This window comes from Labeo rohita, chromosome 21, assembly GCF_022985175.1.
Source record: "Labeo rohita strain BAU-BD-2019 chromosome 21, IGBB_LRoh.1.0, whole genome shotgun sequence".
NCBI lineage: Eukaryota > Metazoa > Chordata > Actinopteri > Cypriniformes > Cyprinidae > Labeo > Labeo rohita.
Window position 1 is genome coordinate 22,156,441 of NC_066889.1, and position 25,972 is coordinate 22,182,412.

Here is a 25,972-nt window from a genome sequence, read left to right on the forward strand (position 1 = left end):
ATAGGGAGAGTTAATTAGATCTTTCTTCCGGTGCCTACCAAGCTGGAATTCAGCTCATTGTTACTCTGTCTATGTCCAGATCGGAGGCACGGCAGAATAATCGTGTTTACCTTGCCACCCTGTCGCTTATATTCACTAACTGCATTAATTAAACCCATCAATCACTCACTGTCAACTTCGTCCCTCCCTTCCTGACCTTTGTGTGTTGCTAAGCTCTTAGAAAACGACTAGACACCTCATTATCCATTACAGGTGGACTGGGAACGTCTGATTTGTGTCCTTCTATGGGAATCGCGTGGTCAAAGCTCGCTTGACGTGCGTCAGCATCGACACCTGTGCCAGTGCCGTCCAGAAACCCATTCGGCTTTGGATGTGTGAATGCTGATTCAGATTTGTGGCAGGATTTCAGTGTTCTGCTTTATGGGATCAGTTCTGAAATGCTGTAAAAGGTTTTGATTTAAAGGTATTCCATCATGTACTCGCGTAATGTGAACCGTACTAATGTGGTCAGAGCTGTAAATGTTTATAGAGAGGTAAAACATGATTGAAGGATGCAACTAAAACCCTTGAGGGACATTCACTTTAGAGTATTAACCAGGTTTCTTGATTTACTAGTAGGTTGTGTGTTTGTATTTTAACCTAATATGCAATTGTTTCTTTGTTGAACTGGTCAATAGAGGGTTTGCACTTGCAGTTGAGTTCAAAAGTTTACACCCCCCCCCCATTTGGAATCTGCAAAATGTTAATTATTTTACCAAAATAAGAGGGATCATACAGATTTCATGGTATTGTTTATTTAGTACTGACCTGAATAAGATATTTTTACATAAAAGATGTTTACATATAGTCCACAAGAGAAAATAATAGCTAAATTTATATAAAATTACCCCCGTTCAAAAGTTTACATCCCTTTGATTCTTAATACTGTGTTGTTACCTGAATTGTTTAGTGATAGTTGTTCATGAGTCCCTTGTTTGTCCTGAACAGTTAAACTGCTTGCTGTTCTTCAGAAAAATCCTTCAGGTCCCACAAATTCTTTGGTTTTTCTGCATTTTTGTTTATTTGAACCCTTTCCAAACAATGACTGTATAATTTTGAGATTCATCTTTTCACACTGAGGACAACTGAGGGACTTATATGCAGCTATTACATAAGTTTCAAATGCTCACTGATGCTCCAGAAAGAAAAAACATGCATTAAAAGGCAGGGGTGAAAACTTTTGAACAGAATGGAGATGTGTACATTTTTCTTATTTTGCTTGAATATCTTTTTTTCTGTTTTTCCATTTAGTACTGCCCTTCAGAGGCTACAGAAGATACATGTTACATGCTTCCCAGAAGACAAAATAAGTTAAATTTACCCTGATCTTTAAATTCAAAAAGTTTTCACCCCCCGACTCTAAATGCATGGTTTTTCCTTCTGGAGCATCAGTGAGCATTTAAACCTTCTGTAATAGTTGCATATGAGTTCCTCAGTGTGAAAAGATGGATCTCAAAATCATAGTTATTGTTAGAGAGGGTTCAAATACACCAAAATGCTGGAAAACCAAAGAATTTGTGGGACCTGAAGGATTTATTCTGAAGAACAGCAAGCAGTTTAACTGTTCAGGACAAACAAGGGACTCATGAGCAACTATCACTAAACAATTCAGGTAACAACACAGTATTAAGAATCAATGGGATGTAAACTTTTGAACGGGGGTAATTTTATATAAATTTAGCTATTATTTTCTCTTGTGGACTACAAACATATTTTATGTGAAATATCCCATTCAGGTCGGTACTAAATAAACAATAACATGCAAACTTTTGACCTCAACTGTACGTCACAGTCAGTTACTCAGATACACAGCCATATTGGATATACTCAGATGTAAACAACAGCATTGATTGCATGGTTAATGTACTATTAAATAAGTTGTTCTGCTAATTTTTGTGCGGTCTAAACCATGGAAGGTGTGGAAGCTGCTAAATCATATAGAGGACTTAGTAAGCAGGAAAGAGAGCAATATTTTGACAAACTAAAGTTAATAGGTAGTAAAGACACATATGAGTAGTATTAAGATATTAGCCTAATATTTCACATACCTGACCAAAAATGATAAGAACAAACATGAACGTTGTCAAGATTTTTGCCCTGGAAATCCTGGTTCAATTTGGCCAACCACAGGGGCGTTCCTAGGATTTTAAAACATCCGGGGCTGGTGCCAAAACATCAGGGGCTAGTGGTAGTTGGTGGGAGCTCACATCATGCTCACATAAGATTTTGTTAGACAGAAGTGGTTGAACCTGGATCCTTTTAGGTGGGTCCAGGGGCATTAAACTGGGTGTTAAAGACCTTGTCACACTATTAACAATAGTAAATAGTAATCACTGCAAATAGCAAACATATCAAAGTAATATCACAAAATTATAACATTGCAAAAATATGTTAGACAAATAAAATAATTAGGGCTGTCAAATGATTAATCGTGATTAATCGCATACAAAATAAAAGTTTGAGTTTGCCTAATATATATGTGTGTACTGTGTATAATTATTATATATATTTATAAATACAAACACATTCATGTATATATTTAAGAAATATTTACATGTACATGTATTTATTCTATTTTTTTATATAATTTATATTATATATAAATAAAAATATTTGGTACATAACATATTTCTCTTGAATATACACATTAATGTGTGTGTATTTATATATACATAATAATTACACACCCTACACACACATAAACTAGGCAAATTCAAACTTTTATTTTGTATGCGATTAATCACGATTAATCGGTTGACAGCTCTAAAAATGATACATTTAAAAATATATATTTATAACTGTAACAAATATATAGTTGCATGCAAAAATAGGGCCCTATTTTTTTCCCCAAATTCCGTTTTATTTTATTTTATTTTTTTCAAATTCTGTTTTCATTTTTCTGGTCTTCTTTTTAATGGTTAAATTTAATTTTTATTAATTCAAGTGTATTTAATCAAGTGCAATTAATTAAAACCATGAATCTTATACAATTTACTGTCAATTTATCAAAAGTTAAGAAAAATTACATGTTTAGGACCCTATGAAATGTTTAATTTTTTTCTCACTTTACGTTTTATTGTTACCAAATATGTTTTAGCATGTTTATTTGAATGCATGAAAACAAGTTTTATTTATTTTTACAATAGCCTTATGGAATTATGTGTATTTTTCTGGTTAGTTTAATGACCAACTTTTGATTAAATCATTCAAACGTTGTCAAATTCCGTGCAAATCATAGGGTCATACAAAAAAAAAAAAACAAACAAAAAAAAAAAACATTCGGGGCTGGAGTAAAAACTTTCGGGGCTCGAGCCCCGAATGATTAGCCCTAGCGACGCCCCTGGCCAACCACAAACCCCTTTTGCACTCTTCTACTGATTTATTATAACTTTTGGCAGTCTATAGTTCTCCAAATGTTTTTCCTAGTCCGACTGATTAGTACAGCCCAAAACATGACAATAATTGAGCATTTTCAGCATCAATAATCAGCAAAATAAGCGAGTTTCTTTCGGTTCAGTGGCATTGTTTACGTTCAGTGGCGCCAAAGCACAATCAATGCAAATGTGGAATCAGATTGTTACATTTATTTGGTGTTTAATTTACTTGATGTACTGAAATAAGAAAAATCTGGAATAAAAATAAATATAAACTATTTAATATAAATAGACAAAAACCCAGAAACAACATTACAAAAACATTTAAAGTAAAATTAAAACGAATCCATTATTATTAAAAACTATAATAGTATCTCAATGACATTAAAATAACACAGCTCTTAAAGTAAGCAGATGGGCATTTGCAAGTCTTCTGCACACCCGCCTCACTCCTGTGTTGTTGGTTACTAAGCAACTTACGCGCGCCACATAAGCTGCGTCATTTCCTGTATAGGGACGCGTTGGAGAGAGCCAGTTCAGTCGATCCCCTCCGACAGCTCAAGGCGAGACGACGAAGACAGTCGATCCCTTGCCGTTTTATTTTGTTTCTTTGCGCACTTAAGCAACGAATAACTTTCCAACTTGTTTGATTTCCTCTCTGTGGAATACACCTGCCGCACTTTCCAGAGGACTAAAGCGCGTTTCAACTTTCTGATTTGAGCGTGTCAGAGGATAACAACTTTGCGTTTTAGTTTGGGTGCCATATCCTCCAAATACGGGAAGAGTGGATTAGAAGTGAACGCTGAACGGGTGCTCTACTTTAAAAACTAATCAGCGGGGAGGCATTTGCATGATTATGGTGGTTGTAAAGCTTTGGCTTTCTGGGCAAAGATCCTAAACTCCCTCATAAGGGATTCACTATTGACGACAGGGATATTGGAGAAGACGCGCTGGCTACTTGACCCTTTTCGCGAGCACAAGACGCACCGGAGCGCACAGCTTTCTGTCGGTGTTATTTGGAAGGTGCACTTTCCTGTCTAATATAGGGCTTTTTACTTCACGTTTTTAGGTTCTTTCTGAATTTCTGGCTATTACAGTTGTCGGTTTTCCAGAAAAATTCTACATTTCATATTTCTATAAATTTAAAATGCTATGATGGGATGGTATTTTAGTGGCAGTGTTATTAAATTCATAATCGTATGTCAATAAATCATGTAGTGTTAATATTCCAACCTATCTTGAGCTATTCCATCTGTTTGTCACTGTAAACTATCGATGTAAAATTACTAATACTAATAACATACCTGAAAAAATAGGCCTAAATAAACGAAAAATTTAAAAACGTAATACTGATTAATAACATAAAATGTGAAACAACCAAATAGACAAAATAAACGTAAAAAATAAAATAAAAGCATGTCATGGTTTACCCAGTGAATTCTCTGAATTTCTAAATTAAATAATAATAATAATAATAATAATAATAATAATAATAATAATTATTATTATTATTAATTTTTAAAAACATTAACTTAAAAGTATTTTTAAGTAGACTATGTTTTATTAACTTTTTCAGTATTTTATCTGGGTATATATTTCTTAAATAATGCATATAATATTTTTTGCATTGCAGTTAACTGTTTAACAGTTCTTTTTTTTTTTTACTGTAGCATTTGAAATTGAAATTATTATCCCTTTTTTACAGCATGCCTGTTTATTTAATTTCCCAACTTTTTATTTATTATTTTTGATTATTTAGGATACTGGCCTAATTAGATGTATGTGTTTGGTTTTGTAGGTCCTCTGTGACCCGTTTGGTGTAATGTTAATTATGACAGTGAACATGAAGGCATCGCAGTGCCATGCGCCGCTCCGCAGACTCCTGTAGACTCGGTTCCGGTGCTACTGCAATGCTCGCCGGACCCCTCCGCTTCCGCGTGGCTCTGTGATCCAGGCAAAAGGGCGCGAGGATGAGCACAGACCTGGAGCGCCTGTCGCTCAACTCTTCCTCGGGCAACTCCGTGGCGTCTAGCGCGCGCACCCTTTCCGCCAACGTGAAGAAGCTTCACAACGCGCTCAACCTGCTGCTCAGCGACCTCGAGAGAGAGCAGTTCATCCACTGCCTTAACGTGTACCACTCCAAGCGCAATGTGTACGATCTGGTCCAGACGCTTAAAGTCATACTGAACGTCCCGAGCAAGCGTCAGCTCCTGCCCATGTTGCGGCTGGTCATCCCGCGCTCGGATCAGCTTCTGTTCGATCAGTACACATCAGAGGGGCTCTACTTGAAATCCGATGCTCTTGCGCGCAATGGAGACCCAGACGGTTCCCACGAGGCTGCTAATTCGAGTCCAACACACGGGGCTCACTTCTCGCCTCCTTCCGCGTCTCAAGCCGCTCTGCGCGGGTCTCCTGACACTATCAGCACCAGCAGCGATGGGACAGCGACTCTTATTCCTCTACTGGGAAAAAATTTCTTACCGGAGCCCCCAGGAGAGATCCGACAGGTGACCCTCAAGCGTCACAAGAGCAACGAGGGGTTGGGATTTAGCATCCGCGGAGGCTCCGAGCATGGAGTTGGGATATATGTGTCACTGGTGGAACCGGGATCACTGGCTGAAAAGGAGGGTCTGAGAATAGGAGATCAGATAATGAAAGTTAACGACAAAGTGTTCGACCGGGTCACGCACGCTGATGCAGTTAAGGTAAGGTATTTTTGTGAAAAGTAAGATTTTTTTTTTTTTTTTTTAAATAAGTCTCTTGCTCACCAAACCTGAATTCGTTTGATCCAAAGTACAACAGTACATTTAAAAATATTTTACTATTTAAAATAAGTTTTCTATTTGAATGTTAAAATGTAATTTATTCCTGTGTTTTCAAAGCTTAATTTTTAGCATCATTACTCCAGTCACATGATCCTTCAGAAATCATTCTAATATTCCGATTTGCTGCTCAAAAATATTATTATTATTATTATTATTATGTTAAAAACAGCTGAGTAGAATTTTAAGTTTCTTTGATGAATAGAAACTTAAAGAACAGCATTTATCTGAAATAGAAATCTTTTGTAACATTATAAATGTCTTTATCATCACTTTTGATCAGTTTAAAGTAACCTTGCTAAATAAAAGTATTAATTTCTATAATTTCTTTACCAAAAAACAAATACAGACTCCAAGCTTTTGAATGGTATAGTGTTTATATTACAAAAGCTTTTTAATATCAGATAAATGCTGAACTTTGGATCTTTCCATTCATTAAAGAATCATGAAAAAATTACTCAACTGTTTTAAATATTATTAATAATAATAAAGATGTTTCTTGAACAGCAAATAAGCATATTCAAATGATTTCTAAAGAATCATGTGACACTAAACACTGGAGTAATGATGCTGAAAATTTAGGTTTGATCACAGGAATAAATTACATATTAAAAATATACTCAGTTTTTTTTAAATAGTAAAAATAATTCTAAATTGTACTGTTTTTGCTGTACTTTGGATAAAATAAATGCAGGTTTGGTGAGCAGAAAAGACTTCTTTAAAAAACATTAAAAATCTTTTGACTGGTAGTGTGTATATAATGTTAAATTGACTTTGATTAAATATTGCCTAAATATGTGTGAATTTAAACTATTTCCCACATGCTGTTGTTGTAGATATTATGGGAACCAGTATTTCTGCCTTTCCTTCTTTAAAAACTAAATATTACTTGCACTCACAGACTTTATAGCCATGTTCAGATCACCTGATTCTGGCCAGTCATTTGAACACAGGGAACACACTGCACTCCTTCATCTTGATTGATTATTAGTGCAAGACAAGCAGCTGAAAGTGTCCCTTGAAGGACCAGAATGATAAATGCTCACTTTTACTGAGATATTAGCCAAGAAGGCCTGTGCAAATGTTGATGTTATTGATCGTGTGTATGGATTAGCTATAGTTAAATGATTGCTTTTGTATCAGTAACACTTGCTGTCACATGAAGGTTGCTAGACATACTCAGTATGTCTGTCATTCAAAAAAAAGAGCTGACTTTGCCTAACCCATCACATACTGTGATGCAACTATAATCATAATTTCTAGAAAGCAATTCCACCGTTTTAAACCTTGCATGTATTGTTACTAAGATTGTGGGTGCTGTCCATGGTGCTGAAATCAGCTATTTGTTCTAGATTGTATTATGTTCAGTAAAGTTTTTTTCTTTTTCCCAGGAATCATATGGTTTGTCAGTTGTATTAAAACCACTGACATTGGTGCACCTTTCCAGAGAAACTCTAGATGCCATTTCTAAAAGGGCAATTTTCTGAAGTACCCATTAGTGTCTACTAGAAATCTAAACATTACCAATAATAAGGAACAAGCTTTAATGCACTTGAAATGCATATTCAAGTTCCTTAAGTGCACTATGAGGCATCTTAAAAAAGTGCTTAGACTTTCTCTAAAGACTTCCACCAGTATGACAATCTGAGGAACCTCAAATGAGGCCTTCATTTTAGAATTTTACAGTGATCATATTTCTAACATCATTACAAAACATGAAAGCATCTGAAAGTAAAGATAAGGCACATCCGAGCACATTTCAAAGTACTGGCGCATAGCTAGAAGCTTCTTTCCACTGATACTGCTTGTTTGACTCTCTCATATCCCCGTGTTTGGGAATCTCCGTAGAGTTGTGTGCCAAGAGAAAATTAACATGAACAGTTTGCCGCCTTTCTGTATCATTGTTTCCCTTCTTCGCCAGGGGGAAAACGGGCTCAATTGAGCAGCAGGGTATAAATTCCTGCCACACTGCCTTTCTTAAACAGAAGCTGGCAGAGGGGCAGAGGGGGGAGGCCGCTTCCTCCCAGTTAATCATATTGATCTGCATGAGTAAATGGACGAGCCTCTCCCCCAGGCTGAACATGACCTTCCACTTGTCTTGATGCTCTTGTTCTCATGTAATGCGGACATAGCCTGGGTAAAGACACAAGAACTGTTCGAGCAGCCAGAACGGAAAGAGATAGTTGGGGGCTTTGCTAGGTGCAGATAATTTTGGTACAGTGTACTTTTGATGGGTGCCTTCATATGCTCCCTGAATGCTAGCAGGCAGAGTTATCTCGCATTTTTCCTAGCAGAAGGAGGAACATCTATTTTAGGTACAGTGAGGATTTCCTCTGGGCTCTTTTGACCTTTGTGATGTGTAAATGAACCCTGAAAGTTATTCGTTTTACTTTTTCTTTTTCTTTCTTGGATTATTTTGGTGTTTCTTTAAGTTTTCACACATAAACACTAAAATAATACACCTTTTTTCTAGAAGTCGTGACACGTTCCCATGCATCTAAAATTCTAGCTGGTGAAACTCATGGTAAAAGTAACACAGTATCTGTGTCAGAATTTGCATATTCTCTTAAGTAGGTACTTCTTTTGAATAAGTAATTGTTTTGTGACCAACAAAAAGGTTCTTTATACAGTTGAAGTCAAAAGTTTACAAACACCTTGTGGAATCTACAAAATGTTAATTATTTTAGCAAAATAAGAGGGATCATGCAAAATGCCTGTTATTTAGCCTGCATAAGACATTTCACATAAAAGATGTTTACATATAGGAATTTTGTTTTTTGTTTTTTTTGTTTTTTTAAGCATTTTTGTGTACGTGAACCCTTTCCAACAATGACTGTATGATTTTGAGATCCATCTTTCCACACTGAGGACAACTGAGGGACTCATCAACTATTACAGAAGGTTCAAATGCTCACTGATGCGTCAGAAGGAAACACGATGCATTAAGAGCCGGAGGGTGAAAACTTTTGGAATTTGAAGATCAGGTTAAATTTAATTTATTTTGTCTTCTGGGAAACATGTAAGTATCTTCTGTAGCTTCTGAAGGACAGTACTAAATGGAAAAAAAAAAAATAAGAAAAATGTACACATCTTCATTCTGTTCAAAAGTTTTCACCCCCGTTGAAAATGCATTGTTTTTCATTCTGGAGCATGAGTGTTTGAAACGTCTGTATAGTTGCAAATGAGTCCCTCAGTTGCCCTCAATGTGAAAAGATAGATCTCAAAATCATACAGTTATTGTTGGAAAGGGATCAAATACACAAAAATGCTGAAAAACCAAAGAATTTGTGAGACCTGAAGGGTTTTTCTGAAGAACAGCAGGCAGTTTAACTGTTCAGGACAAACCAGGGTAAAAAAAAAAACATTCAGGTGGAACATTCAGGTAACAACACAGTATTAAGAATCAAGTGTATGTAAACTTATGAACTGGGTCACTTTTATAAATTCAACTATTATTTTCTCTTGTGGACTATATGTAAACATCTTTTATGTGAAATATCTTATTCAGGTCAGTACTAAATAAAAATTAACAGGCGTTTTATATGATCCCTCTAATTTTGGTAAAATGATTAACATTTTGCAGACTCTGCAAGGTGTATGTAAACTTTTGACTTCAACTGTAGTATGAATGTAGTCCTGACATACAACATATGCATGTTTGGATGCAGCCACTGTACCTGAAAGCAAAAGAGCCGTGAGATTCAGCACAATCACAGCCAGTCAGAATTAACTAGAGCAAAATTTTGGACCAGTGAGTTTTCAGAATAGGTGGAGAGATCCAGTCCAGTGCAGAAATTGCTTGTTGTGACTGGTTAGAATAAAAATAAAAAGGAGGTTTGCCAGTTGAGGTTTGTGTGCATTTTTTATGAGGGCAGAGGAAGATGCACTCTAAGCAGGTGGTTGACAGTTGGACTGACATCATTATTTCTCTCCCTGTGTCTTCTAAACTCTTCCTGTTTGTATGTCTAGTTGTCTGTCTGACCAGCTGTCTCCATCTCTCTCTCTGGGTCTCCAGACTCAGTGATGAGAATGGATTGTATATGCTGTAGGTGACCTGTCCGTATCATTTTTACAGGCTATAATGAATGCGTGTGATGCCCTCATGATTGGTTGGTCTGTCCACATGGCCTTCAGTGTTTGTTCACATGGCTGCTATGATAGCCCACAAGATCAATGATCTTTCCTCATCTCCTGCTTCAGAGGTGACCCCATATAAAAGCACCTGTTAAGTCAAGTTGATTGAATTTTAATGCTGGGACTGCTAGGAGTCTTGAGGTTGTCTCTTGCCTTTGTCCTGACACTGAGAGATGATTAAGACAGAAGTGTTTACCAGCTAACAGTCAAATGCTGCTCTGCAATCTCAGTTAGAGCCAGGCTGGAAGATCCATCATTAAATCCAGTGCCTCTAACCGTACTTGTCCACTTGTGCGGAGCTGGGTGAGCATTTTCAATTCGTTTATGGGAGCTGAGCAGCAAGTTCGTTCAGGGCATTGAGATATTGACAGCAGAGAGAATCAAAAAGTTAAAAAATACTGAATGTTATGCAAATGAGAGGCAGCAGTGGCATCTATCATAAGTTGTTGGGTTTTTTTTTTAGTGCATGGTGGATTTAGTGCATAAATCACATTGTTGCCTATTACTGTATTTAAATCAGATGTTAAATGCTGTTTGCATGCTTGTGTTTAGGTTAACAAAAACTGAATTAAATCGACACCACATGTGTACTTAAAGGGATAGTTCATCCAAAAATTAAAATGTTTTAGATGACAGAGAAGACAGACAGAGAAACTCTCTTATTCACCATTTACCTATATGAAAAAGTAACTGAATGACACATCATTTTGCCTAACATCTCCGTTTGTAAGTCATATGAATAAGTAATAAAATATAGGTAAGCAATTAGATGCTTTATTTTGGATAAACTATTTTATTCACAGCATAATTTCTCTTAAAATACCTTACAGGGTTATAATAATCAAAACAGTACTGAGCTAGAACAAACGTTGATGTTATTAATATTTTTATTTTTCACTAATAAAAAGATTTTATCATTAGCTAGCTCCACACTGGAGAGCTGCTTTATAACTGAAAATCAAGTTGTGTTTCTAACTGAAATTGACACTGACTCTGGTTTTTCATGTTTAATACTGTAAAGCTGCTTGATTTAATCTTGATCTGTTGCATAAAGTACTATATAAATAAACGTGACGTGATTGGACTTTACTGGAGTACCGAACTACAGAGCTTGTGCAAACATCCACATCACTTTCACACCGCTGTCAGTTTTTGTTGTGTTTGTTTCGCTATTGAGGGGAAATATTATATTCATTCAAACTCTGCTCAGGTTTGGCTGCGTCTGCTCTAACGCGCTGTGTGTGTGGTCTTCTCCTGAACAGGGTTGCCAGGTTTTCACACCAAAATCTGCCCAATTGCTACTCAAAACTAGTCCAATCGCATTTTGAGGGGGGTCCCCATTAAAAATTGCGTTCTGGAGGACAAAATGCATGTTTTTTTGTCTGGGTTCCCCTGGTAAAGAGCGCATTTCAGAGGCTAAATATGACGTTTATTGGGGTCGCTTCAATCTGTGGACCAGGGCTCTACAGTGCAACCATTTGAGTCGCTGAAAATTACTGCGTGCGACTATGAAAAAAATGTTTAGGAGCACTATGTGCGAGTGACCCGATCAGCATGTTTGTGTTTGCGCTGAGGGGAGCGTCAAAGGTTTCTACGTGTTTTTGCAACGTTGAGTACTGTATCACAGACATATCTCATGAATCCTTTCATAAACAAAGTGTAGAGAGAGTGTAAATAAGAAATTCATTATGCAGTGTAGAGAGCTTAGTCGATTATAATGGCACTTTGTGAGTTTGCAATGATGAGTGACAGCTTTTAATGATTTTTAAGGAGTTTCTAAATGAGATATTGATTCAATACAACAGTTAAACGAGAAGTTAATATTAAGTGACTTACATTGTCTGATTATAACACTATTGCCTGATTTTGCTCTATTTCGTCATCAAAAATAGTCTGAAACAAGTAACTGAGCTGCTGCGTATCTCCATTCAAACACAACGGTGTTTCGTTTATAAATGAACATGCATTTTCAAACAAATCAGTGAGTCAATAATTCAATTTCCCATTCGTAAAGACAGTCACTTGCTTTATTCCTGAATGAATCAGCCGTTCGAACGAATCAAATGAATGGTATGATTCAGTAAGTAAATCAGTGACTTGCCGCCACCTACTGACAGATTTAGTTTTTATTTTTAAAGTATATTTTCAGTTATTTAAATCATTTAAAATTTCTGTATTCAAAATTTAATATTTAAACCATTAATCTCAAAATGAGTTTATGAATTTGATTGCACTCATGCCACCTCTGAGCCTCATTAAACATGAAAATGCAACTACAAGCCACTTTTGTGTTCTTCTGTGCCACCTCTGTAGTACAAATTAATTTTGTCACGGTTCGATACGTACCTCGGTTCGAGGGTCATGGTTCGATACGATTTCGGTACAACAGAAAAAAAACAAATCTACTATGCTAGGTTTCTTTTCATTTATTTTAAACAGACAGTAGGACAACTTACAAGTTTTTTCCACCTACATGTGAAAATACTAAATATTATATCAAATGAATGTCATATATAGGCTATAAAATCTCCAGTACATATATACATTCAAGGAATAAATACTTGAAATATCTTTAATTTAGTTAGACAATTTAGTTATCTTTAATCCCGATAGACAAGGGGGAAAACTGTGCAACACATAACGTAGCTTATATTTGCTGAGTTTCAGTTAAGTTTTGTGACAGAAAGGAAACTCAAATGTCAGAAAACGACATTTCTATTTGTTTTTTGTGTAAGTTGATTTTGCTGGTATGAGGAAAGTTGAAGTAATCGCGCTGGCGCACACAAACACAAAACAAATCAGTTCCAGACTTCTAGCATTGCTAACTTGACAGCACAGTTGGTACTTTATCAAAATAAAATACAGTGAACCAAACATCAGCGTGCAGCCTCACCGTGTCACTGTTAGAACGCGACTGAAGTACAAAGTCTATAATTTACATAAATAATAGTTTAGCATTTGGATGCATCGCAAATATGGAAATATTATGGAATATTTGGATTTGTGCCGAATGAGATAGGTAGGATACAAGAGCACAAAACTCAATTTCGCAGACAGTTGAGAGCGCAAGCATTTAAAGTAACGTTACACTCCTTTGTCAGTGAGAGACGCGTTCAGAATCAGCGCATGATCACTGTCTAGTGGTCTTTGTTTTCAAGTGCACAACTCCTGGCATGTGCTGTTCTTCTGCTGGCGGTTATCAAACAGAGTTGCATTACTGTGGGTGCCCCCTTCTGGATTGAGGGTGAATTGCTTGTATTCGTTGTAAGGCCTCATGCACCGAACCGAGATGCCCGTACTGTGACGGTTCGGTACAAATACATATATCGTTACACCCCTAGCTAATACTGATTTAATTTGATTGGTAACTTATTCTTATTCTACTGATTCTTATTCTGTTGTTTTGAATAGAAATTTTAGCATAATTTAAAAAAAAATGTAACACAAAAGATGACATATTTTAATAAAGTTAGAAAAATGCCATTACAAAGGTAAAAACTAAATTCCCCTGTAAATCACTTTAGGAGTCAAATATCACCTCATAATGGGGAGGCAAATTTTTCTCCTAAAATGAAAAGTAAGCGTAGAGCCATACGGACATCAAAAACTACCCGCGGCAACAGTGTAAAAGTAGCCCAGTTCCACAGGAAAACCACAGCAGTTATGCTTCTAAATTGCATCCAGGAGGGCTGAATTACAGTCTTGCGCTATAGCGCCACACTGGTCACACCACATTATTGCAGGCTCGTACATTAGGTCATATGAGATCAAATGATTACTGGACAACAAAAATATTTGTCGATAATATTGACTCACCATTTCAGCTCTAATGGACAGTAAGAACCTAGAGTAAATACTGGACAAGATCGGTGAGAGGAAGATCACATGCAACAGTGATCGTGAGTCAGATTCACATCTATAACTATGAGGGCAAAAAAAAAAAGTAATTAAAATAATCATACGTTAATTGTAATCCAGGTACACCGTTCACTTAATCCAGATTTTGATTTTAGTTCATATTATCCAGCCCTGACTCGCATTCACAAGTGTACCACGATGCATAAGGTTGAATAATGACAGAATTTTCATTTTTGGGTGAACTATCCCTGTAAGAACGAACTAAAAACTTTTTGACAAGAAAAGTATATAGAGAGTCGTATTTCACCGTAGCAGTACTGTACAGGCACACTCCTAAAAAGGCAGACTGCTTGCGTTTCTACACCATTGTAAACATAGGATTTTTTCCATTGCACTGTTTCCCAACAAAGTAAAACAGGTAAATAAGAAAATGGAGAAAAGGAGAGAGTCTTTTCTTCGTCTCTCCATCTCTCCATTCTCTTATTCACTGGCTTTTCCTTATTAAATAAAATGTAAAGCTGCATATCATTTCTATTCTCAGCCTCTCTGCTAATTGGCCCAGATTAGACGACACGCATTTATTAGTCCCTGCTCACGTGATCTCTTGTTCATTACATGGGCTTCGAGCAGGTGACTGACTGTCCGTTGCATTCTTCATCTTGATTTAGCCTCACCATAAAATGGAGAATATACACTGCCTTTCTCTGACAGACCTCATCAATTTAAGGTAGGGCAGGATTGATGCTCACTCATTACACCCTGTTGGGGACCTGTTGATGTATGGCTGACTGACTGCAGATCATTGGCCCGCATTTCTGCGATTTTAAGACCACCCTCTCACAGCATGTGGTGTCTTTGATATACTGATCCTAGATCTGTCGCTTTTGTGTTTGTGAAATGACTGTGATAAATCACATGCCTGTTGCATGGTTTTAAGGGTCATAAAGGCTGTAGGTATAATCCTGGTAAGGGTCACAATTCTTTGTGACTTACAGTGTATCCAAGGTTGTAGTTTAACAGTATGTGTAGTTGTCAAATGGATTTGGTTTGGACTAAAAATAAAGATAAAAGCTGCTGAATAGCTGATAAAAATATTCGCATTAAGTATGTCTGGTATATTGCATGTCAAAGCGCAGTGCAGTAAAATTATAGTTATTCACTTGCCAAAATACTTTCTAGTCATTTTTATGGCTTTTAAGCCATTTTTGCTTTTTAAATTACTATACATATAAAGCAATTTTAGATGAATGAACCTCTCACTCGCTTCTCCTGTTTTCTAGCTCTTTTTTTCTCATTCACTCGCTCACACACATACACATAGGCTAAATTATTCTGCGAAGGGGTAAAGTGATGCCCAGATTTGACGTGGCAGTCTTTCTTTCATGCAGAAAATAACCCGGACTAGTTTTATTTATTTATTTATTTATTTATTTTCGGACTAATGTAGTGAAAAAACATACAGCACAAAATCCTTCACAAACCACACCAGGAAATGAGTTTGAGCTTTAGTCTGGTTACACAACCCTTGTATAATGTAGATTGAAATAATCGTCGTTCCTGACGAAAGGATTTTAAAGACGCTCTGGATACAAGACGAGGAACGTATTGAGAATTTGATGATCCCTAGTCGAAACAAAATACATTTGTTTTTGGACCTGTATCACAGTAATATTTAGGAATAATTATACTTTTATCCTAAGCAAATTTTTAAAAAACATATATTTCTAGAATATGAATCGCTCATTTGTAAGTTGCACATCACAGTAATATTTAGGAATAATTATTTTTTTTCCCAAAGCTTTTATTTTATTTTATTTTATTTTATTTCTAGGATATCCTGGCATGAATCACTTATTTGTAAGTTGCATATCACAGTAATATTTAGGAATAATTATGCTTTTATCCAAAGCATTTTATTTTATTTTTTATTAATAATTATGCTTTTATCCAGAGCATTTTATTTTATTTTAATTTATTTTGTTCCTAGAATATCCTGGCGTGAATCGCTCATTTGTAAGTTTCATATCACAGTAATATTTAGGAATAATTATGCTTTTATCCAAAGCTTTTTATTATTTTTTATTTTATTTCTGGAATGCTCTGGCATGCATTGCTCATTTTAATTTAATTTAATTTAAATTTATTTAAATTTATTTAATTTTAATTTTTATTTCTAGAATGTTCTGCCATGAATCGCTCATTTGTAAGTTGCACATCACAGTCATATTAAGGAATAATTATGCTTTTATCCAAAGCATTTTTATTTTATTATTTTGTTTTATTTTATTTTATTTTATTTTATTTATTTATTTTTTATTTTATTCTAGAATGTTCTGCAATGAATCGCTCATTTTTAATACTCTGGCATGCATTACTCAATTTAATTTAATTTAATTTAATTTAAAAAATGCAATTAAAATTTTTATTTCTAGAATGTTCTGCCATGCATCGCTCATTTGTAAGTTGCATATCACAGTCATATTTAGGAATAATTATGCTTTTATCCAAAGTAGGCTACATACATTTCAAAGACTAAAATAATTTATATTACATTTTATTTTATTTCATTTCATTTCATTTCATTTCATTTCATTTCATTTCATTTCTAGAATGTCCTGGCATGAATTGCTCATTTGTAAGTTGCCATGCATTAAAGTGAATTATTAAGTATAAAATATAAATGTATTTGCTTCCTGTCTGGACCACTCTTGCCCTGTTTACTGAACAGGAATAACGTTTAACGTACCAGCTTGGCTACATGGTGTTTACAAGCATCCTGTGCTCACAAGCGACTTGTTCCTCTGTGTTTTGTGGTTGCAATATAATTAGCAATTTGAGCAGTAGAAGCTTGTAGCTAATTCATAGGACTCTCCACCCTGTTTTTGCCTTTCATCTCCTCTGTCCTCGTTTGAGCCTTAAAGGAAGACCTTAGCCATGTCATTTAATACATTTGAGCCTGACCCCTCCCCCGCGTCCTGTACCCAGCGTCCCATTGTCCTGTCTGGACCCAGACCATCTGTTGCACAATCTCTTGTATCTGCAGTATGACTCGCCGCCTGTTATGAGAGAGTAGATGAAGACATGAAATTCGCTGTGTCCACATTTATAATCAGGCAGTGCAGTATTAATGATATGCATGATCTTTTCCTATTGGCCAATCTTTTGGCTTTGACCTCTCATTGGCTGACACCTGTCATGGACTCCTGTTGGTAAATAATTAAAGGAGCTCCACCTTGTCTCAACACGTACACTACTAATGTCAGACAGACAGAGATAGGAAAAGAGAAGAGTGTGGGATGAGGATACTGTTGCAGGAAACTGGATTTAACTGCATTTTCTTTTTTGTATTATTATTGTTAAAAAAATAATGTAAATGATGTAATAATATAATATAAAACAATATAAATAATATTCTATAACATTTTCTAGTATAAAATAAAAAAAAAATTAAAAATACAAAATTTTATTTAGAAATTAATTATATTCCATAATTATGTATATATAAAATAAATTATATAACATTTTGTAGTATCAAATAAATATATTTATTACAAATATATATATATGTATATGTATATATATATATATATATATATATATACATACATATATATAATTCTATATTAGTATTCTATAATTTTATATATAAAATAAATTATGTAACTTTTTAGTATTAAATAAATAAATGTATAAAAAATAAAATATATATTTATAAAAAAATAATTTATATTTTAATCTTGCAGGTCCTATATAATAATAATAATATATTTTAATCTTTGAAAGCAGTGTACACTCTTTTTGATAAAAGCATAAATATAAATAAATATTACTGCAATACAGGTCCTCTACATAAAAAATATCATATATTATTAGAATATTATGTAAATTGTTCTGTAATTCTATATCCAAAATAAATTATAGAAATAAATTATATATTGTAACATTTTCTAGTATTAAACAAATACATATATTAAAAAATGTATGTGTATGTATGTATATGTGTATACACATAATATTTATAAAAATAATATAAATTATATATATAAAAAATTGTGTGTATATATATATATATATATATATATATATAATAAACAAATGTATTAAAAATAAATTTATATATATTTATAAATAATAATAATAATATATTTTAATCTTTGAAAGCAATGTACACTCTTTTGGATAAAAGCATAAATATAAATAAATATTACTACAATACAGGTCCTCTACATAAAAATATAATATATTATTAGAATATTATGTAAATTATTATATAATTCTTTATGAAATATTACAATTTTATAAATAAATTATAAATTTATATATATATATATATATATATATATATATATATATATATATACATTTTGTTGATTTACAATATTTATAGTATATATATATATACATTCTATATAAAATAAATTGTATAACATTTGTAGTATTAAATATAAAAATGCATTAAAAATAAATACTACATATTTTTAAATAATAATATTAAGATATTTTAATATATGTATTTATTTATTTATTTTTCCCATTTGGTTAGTGTTTTACCTGCAGGCATGCCTTTAATGCAAAATTAAATTTTCTGCATCATATGCCCTGTTCATCTTTAAATGCCTGGTTGCACGCACATGCACACGCCATATAAACTCGGGCCCCTCCATGTAAGTATATAGTTTTTATAGGAGATTTTTATTGATCCAAATGACATTTGTTAGGACGTACACACAGAGCCGCGGGCAAACCTACAGTACATCATGTGCGAGATGCACACGGCCTGAAATGTACTGCGCAAGTGGGCTTGGATGTGTGTGAACGATAGCTGGCGAGAGCACAGGAAATTAGCAAGCACAACATGAATCGTCAGCATGTGGGTTTGTTTTGTTTGTTCCATCTGGTTTTTAGTGTCATGTGACTCTCTAATGACTGGTCTTTAGTGTTTGTTGAATATAGCAGCAAAAGTAACAGTATGAGCTTTGCCGCTGAGACCGTCTGCTGGGTAAAAAACCATTAAATAACTAAATGGCCATCGCTCTCTGAGTGAAGTTCACACTGAGCCTTAGTTGATGTGCATGTGACTCCTCTACGGACCTGAACTGCTCTTAGCCAGAGTGCCTACACTTGCCAATTTTCACCGCCGCGTGTGAGGGATGGTGGTAATTGACCTACGAAGGTTACTTTCATGTAGTTTTCTCTTTTATCTTTGTCCCATCCAGCCACTGTCACTGTCATCTGCCCTAGTTGTCTGTACGTATTCAGCATCCAAATTAATCATCAGCTCGCAGCCTATCGATCTGGAGTTTATTGGCAGAGGACATGGTTTCTGATTTGCTCGACGGGTTTATAGCTGGCACTGTTCAACAGATGCATCTGCTAATTGACTCTCTCTTTCTATGGTTTGTTTTCATGCTAGCTTGGGTCACTGGGCCCGTGGGCGCCGGCTCACTGCCCAGCTTGTCAACACACAGCATACCAAAATACCACAACACACCATCCTCATGGACACTGTGTGTTTGCAGCTTTTTGTATTAATATGTGTTTGAAGTATCTTGTTTACTTTTCCAGTTCCATGCATTCTTAATTTTGTGGTCTGGAAAAGAAAATGAATATGGAAAATACATGAACTAATACAATTTCAAATATTAAATAAAACATCATATTAATAAAATACAATTTTAAAATTGGTTAGTTTGAGTTTTATTAGACAAAAAATAATACAGCTGCATTACACTTCTTTGTCAAACAAGACTTAATTTCCATTGTGGTCCTTGATATTAGAATTAATGCACATTTTTTTTTTTTTTAAAAATAAATGATTATTTTTATGTGAATTAAACAAAAAAAGTTGTGAAGCTACAAAGTTCTGGTAAGTGCAAAATAAAAATTTAATTACATGTAATTACAACTACTTCATCTGTCTGTATTGGATATTTAGTTGTAAATGAAATACTAATTTTCCCTATTTTCACATTTAAATGGCCTTGTCTTAAAATTAAGATACTAATAGTTTAATAACAATGTTAAATGTAATATTCAGCAGATAAAAAATAATACTTATTTTTAGTACACTGATGCCCAAATTCAGTTGTAGCATTAAAATTCATTATTTTTATATTTTATATGTATTTATGTATGTATTTATATTTTTTTTATTTAGAATTTTTATATTTATATTTTACTATTAATATTTGAAGACCTCAACAGTGTAGCAAAAATCCAAAACTTTTTGGTTTGTGTGTAGAATAAAAACAAAAACAAACATTTATTACACAAAATATAAAATACATAGCATATTTTGTAGCATCTCCCCACCCTGTCTCGCTGGTCCCTCCTGATTTATATATTTATTTTATTAAACTGTGTTTCATGCCTTGAATACAAAATTCAGTTTTCTGGATTATATGCCATGCTACACACATGCCTAAATTTAGTTGTAGTGTTTAAAACACTGATTTTAATATTTGTAACTTTTAATTTATTTAGAATTTTAAGTTAAATATGTAGAATATTAATATATACATTTAACATATTTTTATTACACAATATTAAAATCTTAAATAAATAAATAAATATATTGATCATCTCTCCACTTATGTATTGATTAATTTGATCATTACTGTGTTAGGTTAAATTTTCAGTTAGATTTAAAAAATTTTTTAACAAATAATGTTATTTTTATTGAATTATTATTGTTAAAAATAATAATGTAAATAATATAATAATATAATATAAAATAATATAAATCATTTTGTAAGTCTATAACTATTTTCTAGTAAATTAAAAATCTGTTTTTAATTAAAATCTTTCTCCTGATTTTTTTTTTTTTTTTCCCCACTTAGTTAGTGCTTTACCTGCACACATGCCTTGAATGCAAAATTCAGTTTTCTGCATTATACGCCATGCTCATCTTTAAAAGCATCGTTACACATACATGCATATGCCATATAAACTTCAATAATGTCCATATCCATAAGTATACAGTTTTTATAGAAAATCTATATAGAATTTTATAGAAGGTCTTTCTTCCTCCTGATTTTTTTTTTTAAACTTGATTAAACTGTGTTTTACTTGCACACATGCCTTGAATGCAAAATCCAGTTTTCTGCATTATATGCCATGCTCATTGTATAAGCATGGCTACACACATGCATATACCATATAAACTCAGTTCCATCCATAAGTATATAGTTATTATACAAGCTCTATACAGAATTTTAAAAAAAGATCTTTTTCCTTTTGATTTTTTTTTTACTTAATTAAACCGTTTTACTTGCACACATGCCTTGAATGCAAAATCCAGTTTTATGCATTATATATCATGCTCATCTTGAAATGAATGGTTACACACATGGCTGAATTCAGTTGTAGCGTTTAAAATAGTTGATTTTATTTTTGTAATTTTTAATTCATTTGGAATTTTAAGTTTGGTGCACCTATATATATTTTACTTTTTATTACACATATTAGTGTCTAAAATACATATATATATATATATATATATATTGGATCATCTCGCCTACCCCCTGTTTTAAATGACTTAAATGTTGGTGCATTTGATTATAACACTGATGGTTTAAATGTTCAGTCAGATTTAGGAAATACATCCTTTTAATCTGTTGCCATACTAGGACTCTGTTATAGAATAGTGCTTAAAACTACTTAAATCTGTCCTCTCAGAAGGATCAGGTCTGTTATCTTATTGAAAGAAAGAAAATTGGTAGATTTGAAAGCACACACATATATTCAGATGAGAGGAATGACACATTGTTTGGTCACTGTGGATTTAGATTTAGAGACATAATTAAGATGTTTCAGGCAGATTATTAAAATCAATCTTTAGGGAGAATGTGCCTTCAAAAGGACTCGATTTAATTCCCCAAACATGGAGTGTTTTCCTTTCCGATGTGAGGAAATGAATAAGAGGAAAGGGGTCAGAGGAATACGGAGATATTAATTTTGCACAGATGTGCGTGGGGTCGTGAAGGGCGCTATGTTTTATTATAACTTCCCTGGATTATGATGGAACGGCAGAAGCCGCTGTACCGGAGGACTTAAGTCCAAGCCGGGTCCAGATAATTGATTCCAATCTGAGATTTATATTTCGGCGAATGTCCGGAAAAATGAGTTCTGTTCGTGGATGTGATGTCTAGCCTTCAGATCAGTGTCAGAGGTAGATATCTTTTATCCCATCCTGGAGGAGTTCAGACCTCGGCGTTGTCGCAAAATACTGCATCCTGAAGCACGGACGCAGGCTGATGAGTTTTTCCCTGTGGATCGCTGCCAGTCGAAGCTGCCAGGAACACTCATCTCCACAAGCTGGCTGGACCTTAAAGGCCTTGCATCAGGGAAAATAACAGCATCTGGGGAATTTTCTGCCTAGAAGAGGATGGGGGTGGCTGGCTTTTGATATTTATGATTGAAGGGCGCTATAATGAGAGAGCATGGATTTGATAGGTGATATAATTGTTCTGCCACTCAGGATCAGTAGACAGCATGCTCATATGTGCTTCATGAGCGGTGTGGGTTACTGACAGATACAGACTGCTCACGCCTGATAATACAGTGGTCTGATCCAGTCAAACTGACATGTTTCACATGTGGTGGTTAAAGAGGTTTTGTAGTTTTGTACACTGTTTTTTTTTCTGTCGTTTCTAATCTGTCATATGACACTAATTTGTCCCAAGGGTGGTGTTTCGGAGTGGATAAAGCTTAGTACGTGTAATCAAATGGTGGTTGGTTTGATTCCCACAAGTTGTAAGCCATAAGCTTTCACCGTTTTGCCCTTGAGCAAGACACTTAACCTCAGGTTGCTTCAAGGGAAATTATTCCCACAGCTGCCTATTTAGAGAGTTACCTACAAGTGTAAAACTCACTGCAATGATGCTAGAATGTCCTAGGGTGAGGAGATATATATTTTAATTTATATATATATACATTATATATAATATTAGTATTTTAAAGATGAATTTTAAGACATGATTTACTCACCCTCAAGCCGTCCTAGGTCTAAATATCCTGGTTCCTTCAAGCTTTATAATGGCAGTGAATGGGTGTTGAGATTTTAAAGTCTAAGAAAGTGCATCCATCCATCATAAAAAGTACTCCACGTGGCTCTGGAGGGTTAATAAAGGTCTTCTGAGGTGAAGTGATGCATTTGTATAAGAAAAATATCCATATTTACCATTTTATAAACCATAATCTCTAACTGTCATACATGTGTACAGTGGCAAAACAAAACACTGGTCATGAATTAGGAGTACAAAAGGAGGATTTGCAAAAAAAAAAAAATTTGTTAGAGGATTTCGATATAAACCAAGAGGAGACTGGTTTTCCTTTGCTGTAAACAAAACTTGATTTTCGCGAGACTAGCATATTCTCATCGGAGCTTACGCTACATTTACATCCTACGTCATCCACTGGAACACCACTCTCTCATGAACGTGTGTACAACAGTTAGCGGAAGCTAGAGATTATAGTTGTTATAGTTTTAAATATGGATATTTTTCTTATGTAAATGCATCAGTTTGGTTAAAAAAGGCTTTTATGAACTCCCCAGAGCCTTGTGGAGTACTTTTTATGATTGATAGATGCACTTTATTGGACTTCAAAATCTCAACACCCATTCATTGCCATTATAAAACTCAGAAGAGCCAGGACATTTTTTAATATGACTCTGATTGCATTCGTCTAAAAAAAAAGGAAACTTCTAGGATGGCTTGAGGATAGGTAAATCATGGGATAATTTTCTATTTGGGTGAACTATCTCTTTCAGTTCAAAAGTGATTTTATACACATAGAAAGCTTATTAGATGCAAGTAAAGCATCTTCTTTAATGGTTTGAATAACTTGTGTGAAAATAAAATTTCAAAATATGGGTGAAATAATGTTCTGTCACCATTCAGTGTAACAGATATATTTATGTAGAAATTAAACCACATACTTATTTTGTACGTATTAAAATATATATATAAAACAAGAAGTGATCATACTTTGATTTTATTTTATTTGAAATGATTAAAAACTTCTTGCTTGGGGTAAAGGGTAAAACCTAGTGGTTTGAATGTTAGACTGGTAAAGATTTAAAACTATTAATTAATTTAATTAATTTAAATTAAGCTAAACTTCACATGTGAACCATCTACAAAATGTCTTTTTTTTTATTTGCTTCTTTTTTTTATTGTTTTTCCCCATTTAATAATTTAAATTGAACTAAAAATTAGTTAAACTAAGAGTAATAGAGTAATACGTTTTTATTTTTGTCTTTTTAATCTTAAACTCTTTGCAATGGTAAATTTGCTGCTTGTTGTAGCACCACTGACAAGTGTACTGTAAGCTGCTTTGCATAATAGTGCTGTACATAACTCCTTACTTTAAAAGCTGTTAATGTTGATTAATATCACTGTCATCTTCAAATGCATCTCTGAAGCACTTTACTTTGTCCCCCTTCACATTTCTCTTTTTACTCCATGTTCGACATTGGGCAGAAGGCCCAGTGGTGTTAATGTAGATCTCGCCCTTGGTTCTGACCCACATTAACCCACCTGCATAGGTTCAGATCGGGCGGTGTGCTGAGTACGCAAAATCTCCTTTCTCTTACTTGCTGAAACACTGAAAGAATCAAAGCATCACTCCACAAGGGACGGAAGCATTTGCATAGCAGTTAGCCACCTGTTTCTAATATCTCTCTATTATATGTACTTTAGCGAAGAATTGCACTTTGAGGAATGCTGGCAAGACACCAGAGCGTATTTATCCATCTCAATTTTCCTGCATATTATTCCTCCCACCCCAGCTGTTTACAGATCCAAGGCACACGCATGCAGTATTAAAGTCGTGAGGGAGGAATTTCGCCATGCTTCCTTGCAGCTTTTCCTGGCAGGAGATATTAACTCATGCCAATCATAGTGGCTCATGCTTTTGCCATTTGGCTCTAGAGATCTGTTACACAAGCCAAGCTTTTAGGCAGCATTCTGGTCAGTTTTTCTAAGAACTACTATTTATTTATTGGTTTATTACACATTTTGGCTCATTTCGTGATACCCCTCTTCAGGTCACACTCTTTCTAATTGTGGTTTTGGCTTTGCCTAAATGCTAATGTAATGCAGATGCAGATGCAGATACAAGCATCTTTGCTTAGCCTCTCTCTATTCTCTAACATGACATCTTTCACTACTGTTTTCTTCTAATTTGAACCTCCATGTCAAAGGCTGTGCTGTTATGATGTAAACATTCTTTGAACATCCAGAGAGTTCTTACATGTCAGGCGAAGGCTATGGTTAGCTTGTCCCCTGATGGCCGTCCTGCTGTGTGTCAGTGTTTCTGTGTGACAGGACGTTGCCTAGGAGAGGTGGGAACAGCTGGGTAGCAGGATTCAGGTGGACGGCTCTTAATACAACTCCACCAGCGTAAATGAGGCTAGAGAACAGAAGGGGGAAAGACTTAAACATAAACAGCAAAGCAGTAAGTTGAGCTAATGAGACTGCGCTTTGAGAGGCATTGACACACTTTGTTTGTTTCTTCCTTTATTAGTTTTCTCTTCCTTTCAGTCTGTTTCTTAGCGTTCTCAAAAATGTATTTAAATAGTGATGTACTGACATTTTGGCAACTGAAAATATCAGTGATGTTTAATTAGTGCATCTCGGTTGCCACGTTTTGACTGTCATTGTCTGTTTCTTGAATAAGTTACAACAGTTAAACATGTCAGCGGTGTGGATGCGAGGGCTGGGTTGACAATATAACTTTCTT

General features: G+C 34.5%; 1 protein-coding gene across 2 annotated transcripts in view; it reads left to right on the forward strand.

Annotated features, from left to right (window-relative positions):
• Nucleotides 1-3,939: 3,939 nt before the first annotated feature.
• whrna (whirlin a) overlaps nucleotides 3,940-25,972 on the forward strand; it is a 115,398-nt gene continuing 93,365 nt past the window's right edge. For both annotated transcript variants that reach the window (XM_051093523.1, XM_051093524.1), the window contains exons 1-2: nucleotides 3,940-4,436; nucleotides 5,212-6,118. In XM_051093523.1, coding sequence (XP_050949480.1) covers nucleotides 5,384-6,118 — 735 coding nt within the window. In that variant the 5' untranslated portion in view covers nucleotides 3,940-4,436; nucleotides 5,212-5,383. The remainder of the gene's footprint in view (nucleotides 4,437-5,211; nucleotides 6,119-25,972) is intronic.